Below are 21,283 nucleotides of genomic sequence, written 5' to 3'. Positions count from 1 at the left end.
CTAATTTAATTAGGAAAAACTGGGTCTCTTTCCCACTACTGTTTCCTACCGTCATTTTTAGCATGTTTTTGACACTAATCCCCATATTTCTAAATGGTAGGCTCACAGTGTCATCTCTTGATTTTCCTGCTTTTGCTCTTTTTTGTTATTATTTTAAGATAGGCATCCAATAATTTTTAGTCTTCTTTTTTAGTACTGTATTTAAAATTTTAAGCTACAGATTTCCCTCTAATTACTGTTTTAGCTACATTACACATGTTTTGATATTTAGTATTTTCATTATCTTTGTTTGGAAACTTTATTTCCATTATGATTTTTTTCTTTCATCTGTTGATAATGTGAAAGTTGGCTTTCCCAATTTTGTATTTATCTCTTTATTTATCTGGCATACTGTGGCAGAAGAGGACATTCTTTATGATTAGAATCTCTTGAATTTTTTGAGGCTTCTTTTATGGCTTTGAACTTAGTCAATTTTCGTTACTACTTCTTGTACCCTTGAAAATAATTCTGCACCTGTTAGGCACGGTTGTGGGTTTGGCCACTGTGACAGGATTGTTCATCATGTTGAGAAGATCTTTTCTGTACTTAAGGCTTTTTATTCCAGTGCTATCAATTACTGTGAAAAATGTGTTAGAAATTTCTTGCTGTGATTGCAAATGTGTCTCCGTTTTGTAGGTCAGTTTTGTTAAATATTTTTGGAGGCATACGAGTATATATTGATTTCTGTACCCTCTGAAATGAACCGTTAATGGTTATAAAGTTATTGATACTATAAAGTCTCTAAGACATTTAAGGCAAAAAAGTTTAGAAAGTTATTAATGTAGCTACATTAATTTTAATGAGCTGCCCGGTATCTTTTTAAAGCCTTTTGCTTTGAACTTTTTGATATCTTTAGACATGTATCTTTTAAACAGCATACAGCTGGATTTTTAAAAAGTCTGAGGCTGCCATTTAACTGGAGCATTCAGTTCATTTACATATAACTAATACTCTATTTAGATTTATATTTATGAGATCAGATTTTGTTTCATCTGTGTATCTTTGTCTTTTGTTTGGCCTTCATTTGGATTGACTGTTTTTTGTTTCACTTTTTCATGCGTATTCATTTGAAAGCTCTACAGTCTTGTTATTTTTATTTTAATCAGCTCTATTGAGGTGTAATTTACATATAATAAACTTCATTCCTTTAAAGTATAAGTTTGAGTATTGACATACATGCAGAAATTCTAGTTACTCTTGATGTAAGTTTTTACTATTCAGAAGTTAATCAAGACCTTTCTTTTTTCTCTTAATTACAAAAGGAAACTTGGAATACTTTTAAGTATCATCACCTCCCAAACCAGTGTATACACTTTTAATTTACATTTTAACTCTAGCTTTTAAAAAATCATTGTGTATGGTACTGCTTTGTGCTTTACATTCAGTGTTTAAGATTTACTCACATTTTTACTATTTTGTTTTTCATTTCTTATTGTTTCTCAGACCTTTAGTCTAAATTACTTTCCTTCTGCCTGAAATACACCTTTTAGTGTGTCTCTAAAAGTGCTTTTACTTTGTAATCATTCTTGAAGTTAGTTTCTTTCTCTGGCTAATTTTTAGGAATCAGCTTTATTGAAATATAATCTACATGCAGTAAATTACTCATCTTTAAGTCCAGTGAGTTTTGATGAATTACTGTGCAACTACCCACCCAGCCAAGATAATGAAATTCTTTCTGTCACCCCAGATATCTCCCTGGGCCCCTGTGTGGTCAGTCTCTTCATCTCCTGCCCAGGTAACAGCTGATCTGCTCTCTGTCACTGTAGGTTAATTTGCCTGTTCTAGAACTTCTCGTCACTGCAATCCTGCATGAATGTGCTCTGGTGTAAGGTTTCTGTGCTCATCTTATGGTTTTGAGGTTCACTGATGTTACTGCGTATATCAGTGGCTCTTTCCTTATTGCTAAGTAATATTTCATTGTATGAACGTACCATGGTTTCTCTATCTGTTCACTTGATGAGTATTGGAATGCTTGCAGTTTGGGTCCACTGTGAATAAAATTGAGATTAGCACCTGTGTAAAAAGCTTTTTGTGGAAATTTGCCTTCATTTCTCTTGGGTAGATACCTATGAGTGAAATTGCTGGGTAGTATGTATAGGAAGTGTATGTTTTCACTGTACAACACATTGTTTCTGGTGACTTTCAAGATCATTTCTTTAGCTTCCTGCTCTGCAGTTTCCCAATAATGTTGACTAAGGGCAGGTATTCTTTTTTAAATCTTGTATGGGATTTGCTGTGTTTTGGAATCTCTGAGTTGTTTTCATTTAGGGTTTGGAAAAACTCTTTATCTCTCCTTCAGATACTGCCTCTTTCCCTTTTCTTCTCTCTTTTCTTTTGGCATTACTAATTGGATGTAGACTTTAAAACTTTTTTGTTTAATGTTTGTTCATTTTTGAGAGAGAGAGAGATACAGAGACAGAGACAGAGACAGAGCACGAACAGGGGGAGGAGCAGAGAGAGAGGGAGACACAGAATCTGAAGTAGGCTCCAGGCCCTGAGCTGTCAGCACAGTCTGACACGGGGCTCGAGCCCACACCTATGAACTGTGAGATCATGACCTGAACCGAAGTTGGACTCAACCGACTGAGCCACCCAGGCGCCCCTGGACATAGACTTTTTTACTTTCTTCCCATATCTTTTAACTCTTTTTCATGTTTTCCTTCTCTTTCTCTATGCTATAGTCAACTACATTCCTTAAAACAGTCTGCCAGTTCCCTAATTTTATTTTTGGCTCTGATTGGTTGTTACAAGCATCCACTAGGCATCCAGATTTGTTTTTTTGCGGGGGGGTTTGGAAGGTTTAAAAAAAAAATCTGTTTCATCATTCTTAAACTTCTTGTCTTTTATTTCTTTGAACATATTAAATATAGTCATTTAATTAGTGTTATAATATTAATGTCTGAAGTTCTTGCAGGTCTTTTTCCACATCTGTTTGTTTTAGTTCCTTCTCTTCTACTTGTTTAATTTTTCATTTAGTTGTATTTTAGTTTTTGTTTTTTTCCCTATGAGCTGGTCATTTTCTTTACAATTCTGTTTGTGGAACTTATGCGGAAACTCCAGAAGTTGTTGTTTATTACTTTTGACAGGCACTCTTAATAGGTTACATTCCTTCTGAAGGGTTTTTGGACCACTCAGATACGTGAGTTCAGGCTGCAGTCTGTGTGATGTGATGGCAGGCTTTTGATATCAATTTATAACTTATGGGTAGTGATATTTTTCATTCTCTTAGTGCCCAGGTTTGAGACAGTTGGTTTTCCTTGCTGTTTGTTTTCTGGTGGGGGTATTATCTTTATGGGAGAAGGATCTTCTGGTAGAGTCCCCACCTTATGCAGGTTCTGGGATAGTCTTCTATTCTTTATACTCTGAGATGGGAAAACCTAAACCCCCAGGTCTCCTGTTTTAGCAAATATTTTCCAAGTGAAAGCCATTTAGTTTTACCACTTTGGGATCCCGTCATCATTTACCCTTTGCTCTTTATTTTTGCTGTCTTATCCACTTGTTGTGGTACTTAAAATATTTTAATGTCCAACAATTCTAAGTGTTTCTGTGGGTGGATATCTAGCCTGGGGTCACATTATAATTTTATATTTTACAGTTCAGCATTAATACCACCACATGTATACAAATAGTGTAAAACAAGTACAGTGGTATCTTTAACATAAAATAAACATTTGTTTTAGGGAAAAACTAGCCTTCCTATCTAAATAGGCAACCCCTCTTTTCCAAACTATAGTCAAAATTAAAATTAACTACAAAAGCTCCAAAAAAGGGGAGACCACTTCAGTTTGAGGTATTTCAGGAGAAATGGGCCCATAATACATTATAAGGGTGATCTGAAGATTGTAGATGAAATTACTATTTTTAGTTTTTTTTTTTTTTCCCCTCATGCATTCAATTGTACTTAGGGGGACATTTTCTCACTTCAGCATGACCCCAGATCATAGATGAGTAAACTAACATTAAAATATTTATGGTTAACTTACTGTTCTAAGAATAAAACCTCTTAACTGTTTGCCTCAACTTACTGTTTTAAATTCATTTATGTACATGGAATGTACTTTTACTCTTTAAGAAAAGCAGCTTTCATATTATACCCCTATTTGTTTATGAAAAAAGCTTCAGGTGCTGCATACTGATCAGCATCAGTAACATCCTGGATCAAAATGACATCTCAATATAAAATACGACTTGTGTAGCAGTGTTCTTTGTATGTTAGTCTTTATAAATCAACAGAGTTTTTAAATGCAAGTTTACTTGCTTTCAACACTTCTAATGGAGAGCCACCTACCTCTACAACCTCCTTTGTGCCTCCACTGTCTAATCTCCTTGGATTAGACATTGTATAGGGGCTGAGAGTGAATCGTCTTAAGGTCCTTGGTTTATATGCAGTGGGTATTTAAAGAATGAATCACAAAGGAAAAGATTCTTAATTTTTACCACATAGTGTGTATAAAGAAGCTAAAGTTAAAAGATGAATTGCAAATTCAGAAAAATATTTGCAAAGATAGGTTACGTGGAGGATTGGGATGTTTGTGTGTGTAATGTAGGAATTTATGCAATATAAGAAAAACCCTGTATTTCAAGAACAAAGAAATTACCTATGAAGAATTAAACCAGTTAACAGATGTATAGATTTTTATTTATTTATTTTTTTGCTTTTCTCATAGGGAAATTCAAATTAAAATAGCATTAGACAGTACTTCTTATCTGTCCCTTTTGGAAAAGTGTTTTAAAACTATAGTACTTGATGTTGGCAAGGAAGAGAGCAGTTGAAATAGATAATCACATACACAGGTACTGGGAATGTACACTTGGATAAGTATTTTTGGAGAGTATTTGGAGAATTTGTATTAAACATTAAAATTGATTATAGTTATGTGACCCTGTAATTCCATTTCAGTGCTTAGGACGTCATCCTAAACAAAAAGTTTTATGCAAAAAGATCTTCTTTACAGATTTTTTTATAATAGCAAAATTTTGGAAATGGCTTAAATATATACTTTGTTTATATGTTTGTTTAAATCCTCTGTTGAATAAAAGATTTAATGCCCAACAGTAGAATAAAAGTTAAATCAGTTGTGGTATATTTCTTTGGTAGAGTCTATATAAGATATAGACACAAAAAATATTTTTGTAAGTGTAAAAAGAGAAAAGGCTACTTGACCTGTCAGCGACATCCTTTTTTTAAACTTGGCTTCCAGGACACTTTTCTTTCCTGGTGTTTGTCTTTCCCGACTGGCTTTTCCTTCTCCGTCTCCTCTAAAGCTTTATTTTCATCCCCTCAACCTCTGTAGATGATAGTGACCCAAAGTTCAGTCTTCTTCTCTTCTCTAGTTCTTTTCATTGAAGATCTCCAGCCTCATGGCTTGAAATGATATCTGTATGCTAATGATTCCCAGATCTAAATATTCTGGATGGGCATTTCTTCTGAATTCTAGACTCATATATGTCCAGTTGCCTACTTTACATGCTTGACTAGCTGTGAATAGCTCACACTTAACATCTCAGAGCTAAACTCCTGATGCTTTTCATTTATTCAGGCAAACACTTGGGCACCGTGTATGATACCTCTCTGTCCCTTCTGTCCTGTATCTGGTCTTTTACAGTATCATGTCAGTTCTGCCTCACAGGGCGTTTAGAATCCAACCCCCTCTTGCCACCTTGCCCAGACTCTTAATTTGTCCTCTGTTTCTACTCTCCCCTCCTTAGTCTGTTCTCAGAAGGACACTAGAGCAGTGGTTCTCAACTGGGATGATTTTGTCTCCAGGGGATATTTGACAATGTCTGGAGACATTTTGGGTGATCACAAATGGGTGAGGATACTGTTGGCATCTAGCGTGTACAGAGGAGGGAGGCCAGGGTTGCTGCTAGGCATCTTACCGTGCACAAGATGGTGCCCCCTATCTTGCTAGCCCCAGCCCCTGAAACATAGAACCAAAACCAAACAAAGAATAATTATTTAGATCAAATGTCTTACCCCTGTGGTTAAGAAACCCTGTACTGCAGGTGGTTAAGACACTCTGTACTTACAGGTTCTATTTTGTTCTGTTTTTTTTTTCTCAGTGTATGTCCTGTGTCATGGCACTCCTCTTCCCTAAACCCTCCACTGGCTTCCAGTGTCATTCACAGTAAAAACCAAAATTCTTACAATAGCCGGCCAAGCCCTACAGTATCTGGTCCTCTTTTACATCTTAGAATCCATCTTGTTCATTCTGTTCCAGCCATCCTAACCTCCTTGCTGTTCTCTGCATACACCAAGCACCCTTCTTCTCTAGGGCGTGTGGATGGCAGTCCTTCCTGCCTTTGCTTATATATCATCTTCTCAGGCTTCCCTAATCCATGACATTTAAAATTGCAGCCCACTTTTCCTCCCTCTGGCACTCGCCATCCACAGTACCCAACTCCCCCCTCTTCTTGCTATTAACACTTTAGTCTATTAACTTTTCATATTGTATATTTGTGTCATGTTTGTTACTTGTGTTGACAGTCCTCGCCCTTCCTTCCATCAAAGAATGTAAGCGGCAGGAGGGAAGATTTGTTTTTGTTTTTAAGCTGATGGGCCTTAAGAGCCTGAAACATTGCTGGGTACAAAACAGACACTGTAGTTGTTGAAGTAACAGTTTGGGTGTTGTGCTTCCTTTTAAAAAGAAAAATTTTTTTTAATATTTATTTATCTTTGAGAGAGAGAGAGAGAGAGAGAGAGAGAGAGACAGAGAGAGAGAGACAGAGAGAGAGAGACAGACAGAGCGTGAGTGGGGGAGAAACAGGGGGATGGGTGGGTGGGGGAGACACAGAATCCGAAGCAGCTCCAGGCTCTGAGCTGTCAGCACAGAGCCTGACGCGGGACTCGAACTCACAGACCGTGAGATCATGACCTGAGCCGAAGTCGGATGCTCAACCGATTGAGCCACCCAGGCGCTCCATCTTTATAATTTTCAAATGTTAGATTCTGAAGCAGCATATGCAATGAATATAGTCTTAATTTTGTTAATACATTTTAATATTTACAGCTAAAAGATCATATGTCTTTTTTATTTTCAAAGGACTATGATTTAATCTCCAAAGAACCAAAGCCTTTTGTATTTGAGGGGAAAGTACGCGGCCCTATTGTTGTTCCTACAGCTGGAGAGGAAGCATCTGGAAATTCAGGCAATTTAAGAAAAGGAGTTGTAAGGAAGGTGCATGTGTCTCCTAAAGGAGACGAAGGTGATAAGAAACCTACCTGTATGGATCTGGCAAAAGAAGATATGAAAGATAATGGCAGAACATCACAACAGCAGCCAGGTGATCAAAATAGAACTATTTCTTCCACCCAGGGCCTAAACAACGATATTGTGAAGGCATTGGACCGAATTACATTGCAGAATCTTCCTTCTCAGACAGGCCCAGGTTTTACCGCAGGAGGGAAGAAGGACTACAGTCTCCCTCTCACTGTCCTTACGTGCACTAAAGCTTGTCCACACATGGCTGCTTGTGGAAATGTTCTGTTTGAGGGAAGAACAGTTCAGCTAGGGAAGCTTTGTTGTACTGGAGTTGAAACTGAGGATGATGAAGATACAGAGTCTACTTCATCAGTGGAACAGACATCAGTGGAAGTCTCAGATGGACCCACACTCCACGACTCAGATCTCTATATTGAGATTGTGAAAAATACAAAGTCTGTCCCAGAATATTCAGAGGTGGCTTATCCTGATTATTTTGGTCACATTCCACCTCCATTCAAAGAGCCTATCTTAGAAAGACCTTACGGTGTACAAAGGTGAGTTTCAAATTTCTTCTTTCTTTTAAGCAGGACCATTGTCAGAATATAAGACGTACTTCAAAAAACTGCTTTGGTATTTAGGAAGAAAAGTACTCTGAATTAAAGTTATTATAATTTTTTATCCTGCTTTGGAAATTTTGCACTGTTTTAAAATTGTCCTTGTGGGTTACTGTATTTTCTAAGCTCGTTACTTATTCACATGAAGCCAACATAATAAACCTGACCATAGGACAGTTTAGAAATTTAGAAATTTTTTATTCCTATGGAATCTGAAAGTACAGATTATTTACTAACTTTCAATAAATATTAGTAGTAATATATATTTATTTAGTAATTTGATTTTAATTTGAACTTGATTTAGATATATCTAAATCTGTATGATTTAAAAAGAGATGTGGACAGTATTATTTTGTTATAAAAATTGAAATTAGAAATACTAGGGTTGAAAATATGGGATTCATAAAGACAGTAGCTATAGTTCTTAAATCTTTCCAGTTAATTTTAGAAATTACAAATAGTATTCATTATTGCCAACTAGTAATATTTGGCATATAAGTACATTTGTGGTGCAACTTGACTATTTTCAGTGATTATTTTAGGGTTTTGTGATGATGGTTTACCAGTACCTAAAACCACGTACATGCACTTACAAGTATAGTATGTAATGATAAAAGGAAGACACTGCTGTGGGCATTTGATTTTCCTTGGACTGTAGGCTTTTTTATAATTTTTTTTTTCAACGTTTATTTATTTTTGGGACAGAGAGAGACAGAGTATGAGAGACAGGCAGAGAGAGAGGGAGACACAGAATCGGGGACTGTAGGCTTTTTTAAAGCAACAACTGTATCTTACTGATTTTTTAAATATTTAATGTATAGTATAAATTAATCATTTTACTTAGCAACTTAGTATACATTTAATGCTACCAGTTGGCTACTTGACCCCACAGCTATGGAATCACATACAACATAGCATCAGAACAGGGACTCACTTTGCTGGAAAGATGTGTGGGAGTGGGCGTGTGCCCAGGCATCCACTGGTTGCATCACACACTGCACTGTTCAGAGTTGCATCCCTGAGAACAGTTGCAGTGATGGGGACAAAGTTTGGCCTGCTCATGTTTGCCTTCTCAGTTTCTCCTTAGGAGATGCCCACAAGAACTGTGGGGGAGCTGCATTTGTTCCTTCAAGTGACATTAAGACTGGAAGAACACACATATGTAGCAGCCATACTTGAACCAGTGAATTTGACTTGATAAGAGTGATGAGTCAGTGTGGTGTGTCCTAGCAGGATGGGGTATTCTGAAAAGCAAGTCAGAATGTTTGGATTCTAGACTTGGCTGTCCCACTGATTCTGTGTGTATGTTTGAGCAAAATAACTTAATTTCTCTAGATACCAATTTTCTCTCCAGACTGTGGATTGACACCCATTAGTACCGAGTATTATAAGAGAAAGTAGCTGTGTCACACGTAGTGCAGCAACGTATTGTTTCATAAACCTTCGTGTGTGTGTGTGTGTGTGCGTGCGCGCGCACGCGCACGTGCTCACATGTATGCAGGGATGTGAGTTTTTTTAAATGTTTATTTTTGAGAGAGTGAGTGAGAGTGAGCGAACGTGAGTGGGTGAGGGGAAGAAAGAGAGGGAGACAGGCTGTGCTGACAGCATAGTGCCTGATGCAGGGCTCCCATGAACTGTGAGATCATGACCTGAGCCAAAACCAAGAGTCAGATGCTTAACTGACTGAACCACCTTGGTGCCCCAGGGCTGTGATTTTTAAAATGTATTTCTTACAGGTCATGATCAAAAAAGTTTGTCATTCACCTTGACCATGGTTAACAAACTATGGCTCATTGTGTCAGATACAGCTCATAGCCTGTTTATGTTCATCCCACAAGCTAAGAATGGTTTTTATGTGTTTAAATGGTTCAAAAAAAATCCAGAGAAAATAACATTTTGTGACACATGAAAATTACATGACATTCATATTTGTGTTTATAAATAAAGATTTTTTTTTTGGAACACAGCCATTTCTATTTGTTTATGTATGATCTCTGGCTGTTTTGGTACCACAATGGCAAAGTTAAATAGTTGTCATAGAGACATGTGGCTTGTAAAACTTAAAATATATACTAACTGATCCTTAAAGGAAAAGTTTGCTTCACCCCAGTAGCTACATAGTCTGAAGGCTTTGTGGTTCTGTATTTGCAAGAAAATACTCAATATTGGCCAGGTAGTAAGGATTTCTGAGTAGTCAGAAATGCTGCTTTTTCTGAAGTCCTACATTGAGGGTATTGTTTCTGGTTTGCTTATTTGCCTTGTCTTCTGCAAGTTATTTTTTGAGCAAATGATAACATTTTGTAAATTATTTGCTTACTTTTAGGCCAGTCCTTATTCAAATGTAGTAACACCGTAAATGAATAATGTCAAAATTAATAAGGATCATTTTCAGAAAAAGGAAGCATTAGACTTCTTTTTTTTTTTTTAATTTTTTTTTCAACGTTTATTTATTTTTGGGACAGAGAGAGACAGAGCATGAACGGGGGAGGGGCAGAGAGAGAGGGAGACACAGCATCGGAAACAGGCTCCAGGCTCCGAGCCATCAGCCCAGAGCCTGACGCGGGGCTCGAACTCACGGACCGCGAGATCGTGACCTGGCTGAAGTCGGACGCTTAACCGACTGCGGCACCAGGCGCCCCGGAAGCATTAGACTTCTTAAAATTACTTGGTGAAAATATGTTTTTGTTACTTTGAGTTTCTGCTTTATGATTATCACTGATCTTTTATTCATTAATCTTTTTAAACACAATAAGTGAATAAAACTTCATTAAAAATTTCTCCACCCCATTTGGAAGGGGAAAAACCCATTATAAGATTCATATCTCAATGTAGATAGTACATTAATACTTAAAAATTTTGGGATTTTGTGCGGAGGAGCCAAGATGATTGAGCAGCATGGAAGCTCTCTGCTTCTCTTGTCCCTGAGATGCAACTAGATCAGCAGCAAACCATTTTGCACACCTAGAAAATTGATATGAGGATTAACACAACAACTGTATAACTTGAGCCACGGACCTTGGCAGGTACCTGGCATGGAGAGGTGAACGGGTGGGGAGAGAAGCTGTGGAGGGTAGGGAGCTGTTTTTATTTGCAGAGAGAGGACAGAGATAGGGAGAGAGTATAGGAAAAGCACTCCCCCTCAAAGCAGCTGGAGAGAAAGAGAAAGAGTGGAAGTACTCACAAGGGTGTGAACAAGAAAGGGAGAAAGAAGAAAGGAGAGAGTTTCAATACCATTAGGACTCTATAAACAGGAGAGTGCAGAGTCAGAAACTCCGCAGCCAGATAGATACCTGGTGGTGCTCTGGTGGGAAGGATGAATCCCTAGGAGCAGACAGAGAGCTGGTGTTGGAACAAGGACGCTAGGGTGCATTGAAGCCTTGTGCCAGTTGTGTGTGTTGTGATTTGCCACAGTCCCTTGAACCACTGCTGCTACATGATCATGCAAACTTTTTCTGGGGCAGGCTGGCACCCAGAGGCAGTCTCTGGGTCTCTGCAGTGGTGTGGTCGTGCAAGTGGTCCTGGGGGCAAGCCAGCACCTGGCCATTGCTCAGTGAGGCCCTCCCCCAGAAGGTCTGAGTAGGTCAAAGCTGCAGGGCCCTCAGAAGTGAGGCGTTTGGAAAAACAGCCCCATCTGAGATAAAATTTGAGAGAGAGGTGCTGCCTGGCAGGTTGATGGCTTGGTCATGGACAGCATAGAAGCAGGTAGTGGACAAAAGCTGGAAACAAAGGAGAGCTGCCTGATGGCTGCCTGGGGAGAGCACAGAGTTCTGATGCTAGTGACTGGGAAACTGGGTGACACCATTTTCACCTCATTGGCACATACCCCTGCATGTGCCCACATTGATCCACCCCAGTAAGCTAAGCAGCACCACCTAGTGGAGAATGGAGCCATTACACCAAGCCCTGTCCAACTGCACCAATTAAGCCCTAGAGGACGACCACAAGTTTTCCTGCCTGCTTAGTGTACAGGCTATAAGATGCTTCATAGTTTGACTTCTAGGGGAAACTGACTGTAATTTCATTCTGTTCGCTGGCCCATCTGTTCATTTTTTTCTCTTTTTCTTTTCTTATTCTTAGATACAAAAAGAGGAAAATGTATTTTTATTTTGTTTTTATAAAAACATTTAAAATTTTTTTACTGTATTTTTTGTAAACTTTTCATTCTATTTTACTTCATTTTATTCTGTTTCATTGTATACATTTTTAAAAATTTAAAAAATTTTTTTCTTTTTCTCTTTTCTTTCCCTTTTTTCTCTATTCTATCAAACTTCTTTCAACAACCAGACCAAAACACACCTAGGATCTGTCTTCCTTTATTTGATTGTGTTGTGTTTAATTTATAAATTTAAAAAATTTTATTCATTCTCTTTCTCCAAAATGATGAAAAGAAGGAATTCACCCCTGAAGAAAAACAGGAAGAAATGACAGCCAGGGACTTAACACAGATATAAGCAAGATGTCTGAACTAGAATTTAGAATCACTATAATAAGAATACTAGCTGGGATTGAAAAAAGCATAGAATCCCTTTCTGCGGAGATAAAAGAAGTAAAATCTAGTCAGGACAAAATTAAAAATGCTATAACAGAGATGGAATCTTGAATGGATGCCATGGCGGCAAGGATGGATGAAGTAGAGCAGCGAATCAGTGATAGAGAAGACAAAATTATGGAGAATAATGAAGCAGAAAAAAAGAGGGAAACTAAGGCAAAAGAGCACAATATAGGAATTAGAGAACTCAGTGGCTCATTAAAAAGGAATAACATCAGAATCAGAGGAGTCCCAGAAGATGAAGAGAGACAAAAAGGGGTAGAAGGTTTATGTGAGCAAATCAGAGTGGAAAACTTTCCTAACTTGGGGAAAGACACAGACATCAAAATCCACGAAGCACAGAGAACTCCCATTAGATTCAATAAGAACCATCAGCAAGGCATATTGTAGTCAAATTTACAAAATACACAGACAAGGAAAGAATTATGAAAGCAACAAGGAAAAAAAGAGTCCTTAACCTGTAAGAGAAGCCAGATCAGGTTTGCAGCAGACCTATCCACAAAAACTTGGCAGGCCAGAAATAAGTGGCAGGATATATTCAATGTGCTGAATCGGAAAAATATGCAGCCAAGAATTATTTCTACAGCAAGCCTGTCACTCAAAATAGGAGAGAGAAAAATTTCCCAAACAAAAACTAAAGAAGTTTGTGACAACGAAACTAGTCCTGCAAGAAATTTTAAGGGAGACTGAGGGGAGAAAAGACGAAACAAAACAAAAAAGACCAAAAGCAGCAAAGACTAGAAAGGACCAGAGAACATCACCAGAGACTCCAACTCTATAGGCAACACACTGGCAATAAATTCATATCTTTCAGTACTCACTGTAAATGTCAGTGAAATAAACACTCCAATCAAAAGACAAGGGGTAACAGAATGGATTAGAAAACGAGATCCATCTATATGCTATTTACAAGAGACCCACGTTAGACCTAAAGACACCTTCAGATTGAAAATAAGGGGATAGAGAACCATTTATCATGCTAACGGTCACTAAAAGAAAGCTGGAGTAGCCATACTTATATCAGACTATCTAGATTTTAAAATAAAGACTGTAACAAGAGATAAAGGCATTATAATTAAGGGGTCTATCCACCAAGATCTAACAATCGTAAACATTTATACCCCTAATGTGGAAGCACCTAAATATATAAATCAGTTAATCACAAATGTAAACGCTTTAATAAAGACTCATTGACAATAATACCATAATAGTAGGGGACTTCAACACCCAATTACAACAATGGATAGATCATCTAAGCAGAAAATCAACAAGGAAACAATGGCCTTGAATGACACACTGGACCAGATGGACTTAACAGATATATTTAGAACATTTCATCCTAAAGCAGCAGAATACACATTCCTCTCAAGTGAACATGGAACATTCTCCAGAATAGATCACATACTGGGACATAAATCAGCCCTCAACAAGTACAAAAAGGTTGAGATTGTACTGTGCATATTTTCACACCACAATGCTATGAAACTCAAAAACACAAGAAAAAATTTGGAAAGAAAAAGAATACTTGGAGATTAAAGAACATCCTACTAAAGAATGAATGGTTTAGCCAAGAAGTTAGGAAATTAAAAAGTACATGGAAGCCAATGAAAATGCTAACACCCACAGCCCCAGACCTCTGAGATGCAGCAAAGGTGGTCATAAGAGGGAAGTATATAGCAATTCAGGCCTTCCTAAAAAAAGAAGAAAGTTCTGATACAAAACCTAACCTTACAACTTAAAGAGCTGGAAAAAGAACAGTAAAAACAACCCCAAACCAGCAGAATAGGGGAAATAATAAAGATTAGAGCAGAAACAATGCTATCGAAACCAAAAAAACAAAACAAAACAAAACAAAAAACCCCAAAAGACAAAAACCCAAAACAAACAACTCCCCCCCCCCAGTAGAAGAGATCAGTGAAATCAGGAGCTGGTTCTTTGAAAGAATTATTAAAATCGATAAGTCCCTAGCCAGTTTGATCAAAAAGAAAAAGGAAAGGACCTAAATAAATGAAATCAATAATAAAAGATGAGAGATTACAACCAATACTGCAGAAATACAAACAATAATAAGAGAATATTATGATCAATTATATGCCCATCAGGCAATGTAGAAGAAATGGACAAGTTTCTAGAAACATAAACTTCCAAAACTGAAACAGGAAGCTATAAAAACTTTAAAACAGGCCCATAACCAGTAAAGAAATTGAATTAGTAATCAAAAATCTCCCAACAAACAAGAGTCCAGGGCTGGTTGGCTTTCCAGGGGAATTCTATCAAACATTCAAAGAAGAGTTAACACCTGTTCTGTTGAAGCTGTTCCAAAAAATAGAAATGGAAGGAAAACTTCCAAACTTACACTGTGAGGCAGTGTTACCTTGATTCCAAAACCAGACAGAGACCCCACTAAAAAGAACTACAGACCAATTTCCCTGATGAACATGGATGCAAAAATTCATAATGAGATACTGGCCAACTGGATCCAACAATATGTTAAAAGAATTATTCACCACAATAAAGTGGGATTTATACCTGGGATGCAGGGCTGGTTCAATACCCGCAAGGCATTGTGATACTTCACAGTAATAAAAGAAAGGACAAGAACCACATGATCCTCTCAAAAGATGCAGAGAAAGCATTTGACAAAATACATCATCCTTTCTTGATAAAAACCCTCAGGAAAGATAGAAGGATCATACCTCAAGATCATAAAAGCCATATATGAAAGACCCAATGGTAATATCATCCTCAATGGGGAAAAACTGAGAGCTTTCCCCCTAAGGTCAGGAACACAACAGGTATGTCCACTCTTGCCACTGTTATTCAACATAGTAGCGAAAGTCTTAGCCTCAGAAATCCGACAACACAAAGAAATAAAAGGCATCCAGATCAGCAAAGAGGAAGTAAAACTTTCAGTCTTTGCAAATCCTTTATATGGAAAACCCCAAAGATTCCACCAAAAAACCTGCTAGAACTCCATGAATTCGGCAAAGTCACAGGATATAAAATCAGTGCACAGAAAGTGATTGCATTTCTATACACCAATAATGAAACAGCAGAAAGAAATCAAGGAATCTATCCCATTTACAATTGCACCAAAAACCATAAGATACCTAGGAATAAACCTAACTAAAGGGAAAAATCTATACACCCAAAACCATAGAAAGCTTGTGAAAGAAATTAAAGAAGACACACACACACACACACACACACACACACACACACACACACAAAATGGAAAAATATTCCATGATCATTGATTGGAAGAAAAAACACTGTTAAAATGTTGATGCTGCCCAAAGCAATCTACATATTCAATGCAATCCCTACCAGAATAACACCAGTATTCTTCACAGAGCTAGAACAAACAATCCTAAAATTTGTATGGAACCAGAAAAGACTGCGAATAGCCAAAGCAATCCTGAGGAAGAAAGCCAAAGCTGGAGGCATCACAATTCTGGACTTCAGGATGTATTACAAAATTGTAATCATCAAGATGGTATGATACTGGCACAAAACCAGAATAGAACAGGATAGAGAACCCACAAATGGACCCACAAACGTATGACCAACTAATCTTTGACAAAACAGGAAAGAATATCCAAATGGAATAAAGACAGTTTCTTCAGCAGATGGTGTTGGGAAAACTGGACCCCTTTCTTACCCCATACACAAAAATAAACTCAAAATGGATGAAAGACCTAAACTTAAGACAGGAAGCCATCAAAATCCTAGTTGAGAACACAGGCAAGAGTCTCTTTGACCTCGGCCACAGCAACTTCTTACTCAACAAATCTCCAGAGGCAAGGGGAACAAAAGTAAAAATGAACTATTGGGACCTCATCAAAATAAGCTTCTGCACAGCGAAGGAAACAATCAGCAAAACTTAAAGGCAACTGACAGAATGGGAGAAGTTATTTGCCAATGACATATCAGATAAAGGGTTAGTATCCAAAATCTCTAAAGAACTTCTCAAACTCAATACCCAGAAAACAAATAATCCATTGAAGAAATGGGCAAAAGACATGACTAGACCCTTTTTCAAAGAAGACATCCAATAGCTAACAGACCCATGAAAAAATGCTCAACATTACTCATCATCAGGGAAATACAAATCAAAACCACAATGAGATACCACCTCACATCTGTCAGAACGGCTAAAATTAACAGCTCAGGCAACAACAGATGTTGGTGAGGATGCAGAGAAAGAGGAACCCTTTTGCACTGCTGGTGGGAATGCAAACTGGTGCAGCCACTCTGGAAAATAGTATGGAAGTTCCTCAAACAAATTAAAAATGGAACTACCCTATGACCCAGCAATTGCCCTGCTAGGTATTTATCCAAAGGATATAGGTGTGCTGTTTTGAAGGGGTACATGCATTCCAATGTTTATAGCAGCACTATCAACAATAGCCAAAGTATGGAAAGAGCCCAAATATCCATCAATGGATGAATGGATAAAGAATATACACATAATGGAGTATTACTTGGCAATCAAAAAGTGTGAAATCTTGCCATTTGCAACTATGTGGGTGGAACTAGAGTGTATTAGGCTAAGCAAAATTAGGGAAAGACAAATATATAACTTCACTCATGTGAATAGGGGATGAATCACTGGATTCTACTCCTGAAATCATTATTGCACTATATGCTAACTAACTTGGATGTAAATTTTTAAAAAATACTTAAAAATTTTTTTTAATTGTAATCCCATACTGATAATTACTTGAATCCATATTTTTGGCTTAAATTGGCTTATAAATTAAAATGAAACTGATCTCTTATAAAGTATGCTTAGCATTTTTGGGTGCATCTTTCTTGTTTTCATATTCCATAAAATTAGAACATGAGAAAAAGTAGAAAGGATAAAGGTCACTCTTTGTCTCATTTCTTAGAGGTAATAACTTTTAGCATTTTGATTTTACTTTCCAGCTTTCTGTATGTTTTTAGAAAAATTGTCTAGCTGTATTTTATTGTAAATTATAATCCATATTGCTTTGTTTTACAAAGCATTTAAGGTATTTTACAAAAATACTTTTATCAAAATAAAAAAAATATGGCAAAGAAATACAGTAACAATCACAGAAATATGTTCAACTTGTCTTAAAAGAAATGCATATTAAAATGTACTGAGATATCATTTCCCACATATCAAATTGCCTAAAATCTAGAAGTTTGATAGCATGTTTTACTGATGAGGATGAGGCTGGGGGAAACAGGCTCGCGCGCTCTCTCTCTCTCTCTCTCTCTCTCTCTCTTTTCGCCAGACACCTGTACACTCATTGTTTAATTTGTAAAGTCCTTTTAACAGAGATAACAATTATGTTGAATTTGATGTTTCTTATTATCATACATTTCTGATTATTTTATAATATGCATAGTTAAATATATACATAAATATTATATGGTATTGTTTTTCATGTTTTTAAACTTTATGTAAATAATATACTGATAGTATTCTTTTGGAAACTTGTCATCAGTCAATAGCAGGTTTATGATGTTCATCATGGTAATCAATACATAGTATTGTATGAGTATACTCACAATTTATTCATTTTGTTGCTGATGAACATAGTTTACTTCTAATATATTACTTTCAGAAAAAAAATTCTTATGTTTTAAATGTTCTTTCATGTTTCATAGTTCCCTTCAATGAAAATTTATTTGCATTTTATATCAAAATGGAATTGCTGGGCTGTACACTATAAAAATCCATTCTGCACAATGCAAAATATGTCTCAAGTTCAATTACTATTTCCAAAGAATATCTTCAGTTCTGAAAATTTATTCTGACATAACAAATAAATACTATTTTTTATCCTAACATTTTGTATTTTGTTAATGTATAGTAATATACTGCAATTTGCAATAAATTTTCTTTTAATATTATCTCTAGGAATATTAATTGTTCCCTCTATTCTAGATTTTATTATATTTTAAGTATTTTAGTAGTTTTACTTAACTCATCTATTTTTGTGAATTTTATTCCTAAGTAATTTTATGGATTTCTGTTATTTATTGTGAATAGGATTTTTAAACCAATTCCATTCTTGGCTAATTATGGCTAGTAAAGTAGCAATTTTGTATCTTGTTTTTCAGTAAGTTCATCAAATTCTGTAACATAAATATGAATTAAAACTTTAATGAACATGTAGTAAATGCACATATTGCCTTAAATGCTTACTTTCTAAAACATGATTTGTTCTCAATTCAACCTTGGTAAATATTAATTTTATAAAGTAAGATTTTTTTTTATATTATATTAGTCATTCTGGTTAAATATGTCATACCAAATTCTGATTGCATTTTATCCATCCCTACCACATATTTCTTACTATTTTTTTAAATTAATATCCAAGTTAGTTAGCGTGTAGTGCAATAATGGTTTCAGGAGTAGATTCCTTAATGCCCCTTACCCATTTAGCCCATCCCCCCCCCCCCACAACCCCTCCAGTAACCCTGTTTGTTCTCCATATTTAAGAGTCTCTTCTGTTTTGTCTCCGTCCCTGTTTTTACATTATTTTTGCTTCCTTCCCTTACATTCATCTGTTTTTATCTTAAAGTCCTCATATGAGTGAAGTCATATGACATTTGTCTTTCTCTGACTAATTTTACTTAACATAATACCCTGTAGGTCCATCCACATAGTTGCAAATGGCAAGATTTCATTCTTTTTGATTGCCTAGTAGTACTTCGTTGTATATATATACAATATCTTCTTTGTTCATTCATCCATCGATGGACATTTGGGCTCTTTCCATACTTTGGCTATTGTTGATAGTGCTGCCATAAACATGGGGGGTGCATGTGCCCCTTCGAAACACTATACCTGTATCCCTTGGATAAATACCTAGTAGGGCAATTGCTGGGTCGTAGGGTAGTTCTATTTTTAATTTTTTGAGGAACTTCCATACTGTTTTCCGGAGTGACTGCACCAGTTTGCATCCCCAAAAACAGGTTTTCTTATACATTAATAATGGGATTGCAAATTGATAGTACCTCTTGTGGAGGGCAGTGTGACAGTGTCTATCAAGATTAACAGTACTTATTTCCTTTGACACGTTAATCCTGCATCTGGGAATTTATAATTTATATACATTACACACACACACACACACACACACACACACACACACACACACATAATTTGCATATCTGTGAAATGGTGTTCAAAGTTTTTTGTTATGGCATTGTGCCCACCAATCAAACTAGTTAAATAAATTATGGTATATCTTACCTATGAATACTATGCAGTGATTAAAAAAACAAAAAGATCTGTACATACTGATGGAAAAAGCTATAAGATGCTAGTGGAGGGAGAGCAATAAAAGTAGTTAACTGGATGGATGGAGGATATGGCTTGTATAGAAAGTGAGAGTCTCCATTTTATACTTTTATGTAGCATATGATTTTTGCTCCATGTCAATATATTACCTGTTCAGAAATTTAAAATTGAAAAGTAGGCGAAAGAATTGTGGCAAAAGCAAAATAAGGAAAGCAAACCTCTGGATTTCTTTATATTAAGTTTAGAATGGCTTGGGGGAACATAAGTACTTATGGAATGGAGACAGTAGCAGAAATCTTAGTACTGGCACAGCAGCAGATAACTTATATTGAGTGTTTTTTTTTTTAGGTCAGACATAGTACTAAGTAACAAGTACTTCGTATGGAATATATATGTGTATATAGAGTGTGCCATTTCATGGTATAATAGCTCTATGAGGAAATTACTATTCTTTCTCTTATTTTATAGAAGACTATGCTGAAGCTTAGGATTCGTGAGTTAACTTATCCAAGGTTACACTGCTAGTAAGTGGCAGAGCCAAGAGTCAAACTCTGGTCTAGGTCATGAGCCTACCCTGTTAATCATTTATATATAGTTATCATGTACATATGGTTAAACCATGTTCTCTATAAAGAAGATCATCTTCTGTGGACCCTCGGGAATAGTTATGTAATGAACAACATTACCCATAATATTCGTACAGAAAATATAGCTGTGAGATGTATGAAATTGTTTCCTGTAAGACTGCCCTATCCTGGTGGAAACCTAACTAACAAAGGAAAGTTTCACTGGTGGCCGCATGTCCTGCGAACTTTAGAGCATTTACTGGACTGAATGCACTGGACATTGTTCAGACTGCATAAATTATTGTCTTCTGGGCCAAGTCTTTGCTAGCTATTGGAGGTCAGTAAATCTGAGATTATAGTCCCCGAGGGTATCTGGAAAATATTTATTGTTTTGTTTTGACTGGAGAGCCATGTATTTTAATAGGCCAGTGAGGGAAAGGGAGGAAGGATTGACATTCTTTTTATGGGAGTTGTGGTGCTTCACCCAGATCCATGTCTGAATAAAAGATTGACCTTCCTCTTTATTAATGGGGGCTTCTGGAAGGGCAGGTGATTTCCTAGTGTTAATTTTAGGTCTAGTCTAATATACATGGGCCACTATGTACCCTAAAATACAGTGTCAGAAGTTGAGAATGAGTGGCCCGTAGGCCATATTAACTTGAACATGATTTTGGCTTCACTTTGCAGACTTTGTTTGTTTGTTTGTTTTGTTTTTACTGACTTTTGCATTTAAAATTTGGGAGATTCCTCATAGAAATCCAAGTTTCTGATGTTTCTTGAAAAACTGGTGTAACAACCTTAGTATCTGGTTCCTACCTGGCATCAGTCAGTTTGTTTTCAGACAGAGCCTGGGCCCTGCAGTGTTCCACACACTATCCATCCATCTCACGGGTACACATGGCTGACCCGTGGCTGTCTGTGCTGTTCTGACCCTGTTTTATATTATGGAGCATTGCTGTGGAACTGAGGTGTTGTATCAGCCTGTTAATACCATTTTCCTTTAAAAAAAAAAAAAAACCCAGACTTTT

The 21,283-nt window shown here is 36.7% G+C and overlaps 1 protein-coding gene across 9 annotated transcripts in view; it reads left to right on the top strand.

Annotated features, from left to right (window-relative positions):
• AGTPBP1 (ATP/GTP binding carboxypeptidase 1) overlaps positions 1 to 21,283 on the top strand; it is a 168,469-nt gene that overhangs the window by 91,697 nt on the left and 55,489 nt on the right. For all 9 annotated transcript variants that reach the window (XM_045043681.1, XM_023242224.2, XM_023242223.2 and 6 more), the window contains one exon: positions 7,083 to 7,798. In XM_045043681.1, coding sequence (XP_044899616.1) covers positions 7,083 to 7,798 — 716 coding nt within the window. The remainder of the gene's footprint in view (positions 1 to 7,082; positions 7,799 to 21,283) is intronic.

This window comes from Felis catus, chromosome D4 (genome assembly GCF_018350175.1).
Source record: "Felis catus isolate Fca126 chromosome D4, F.catus_Fca126_mat1.0, whole genome shotgun sequence".
Taxonomy (NCBI): Eukaryota; Metazoa; Chordata; class Mammalia; order Carnivora; family Felidae; genus Felis; species Felis catus.
This window is presented reverse-complemented; position numbering and strand designations above follow the sequence as displayed.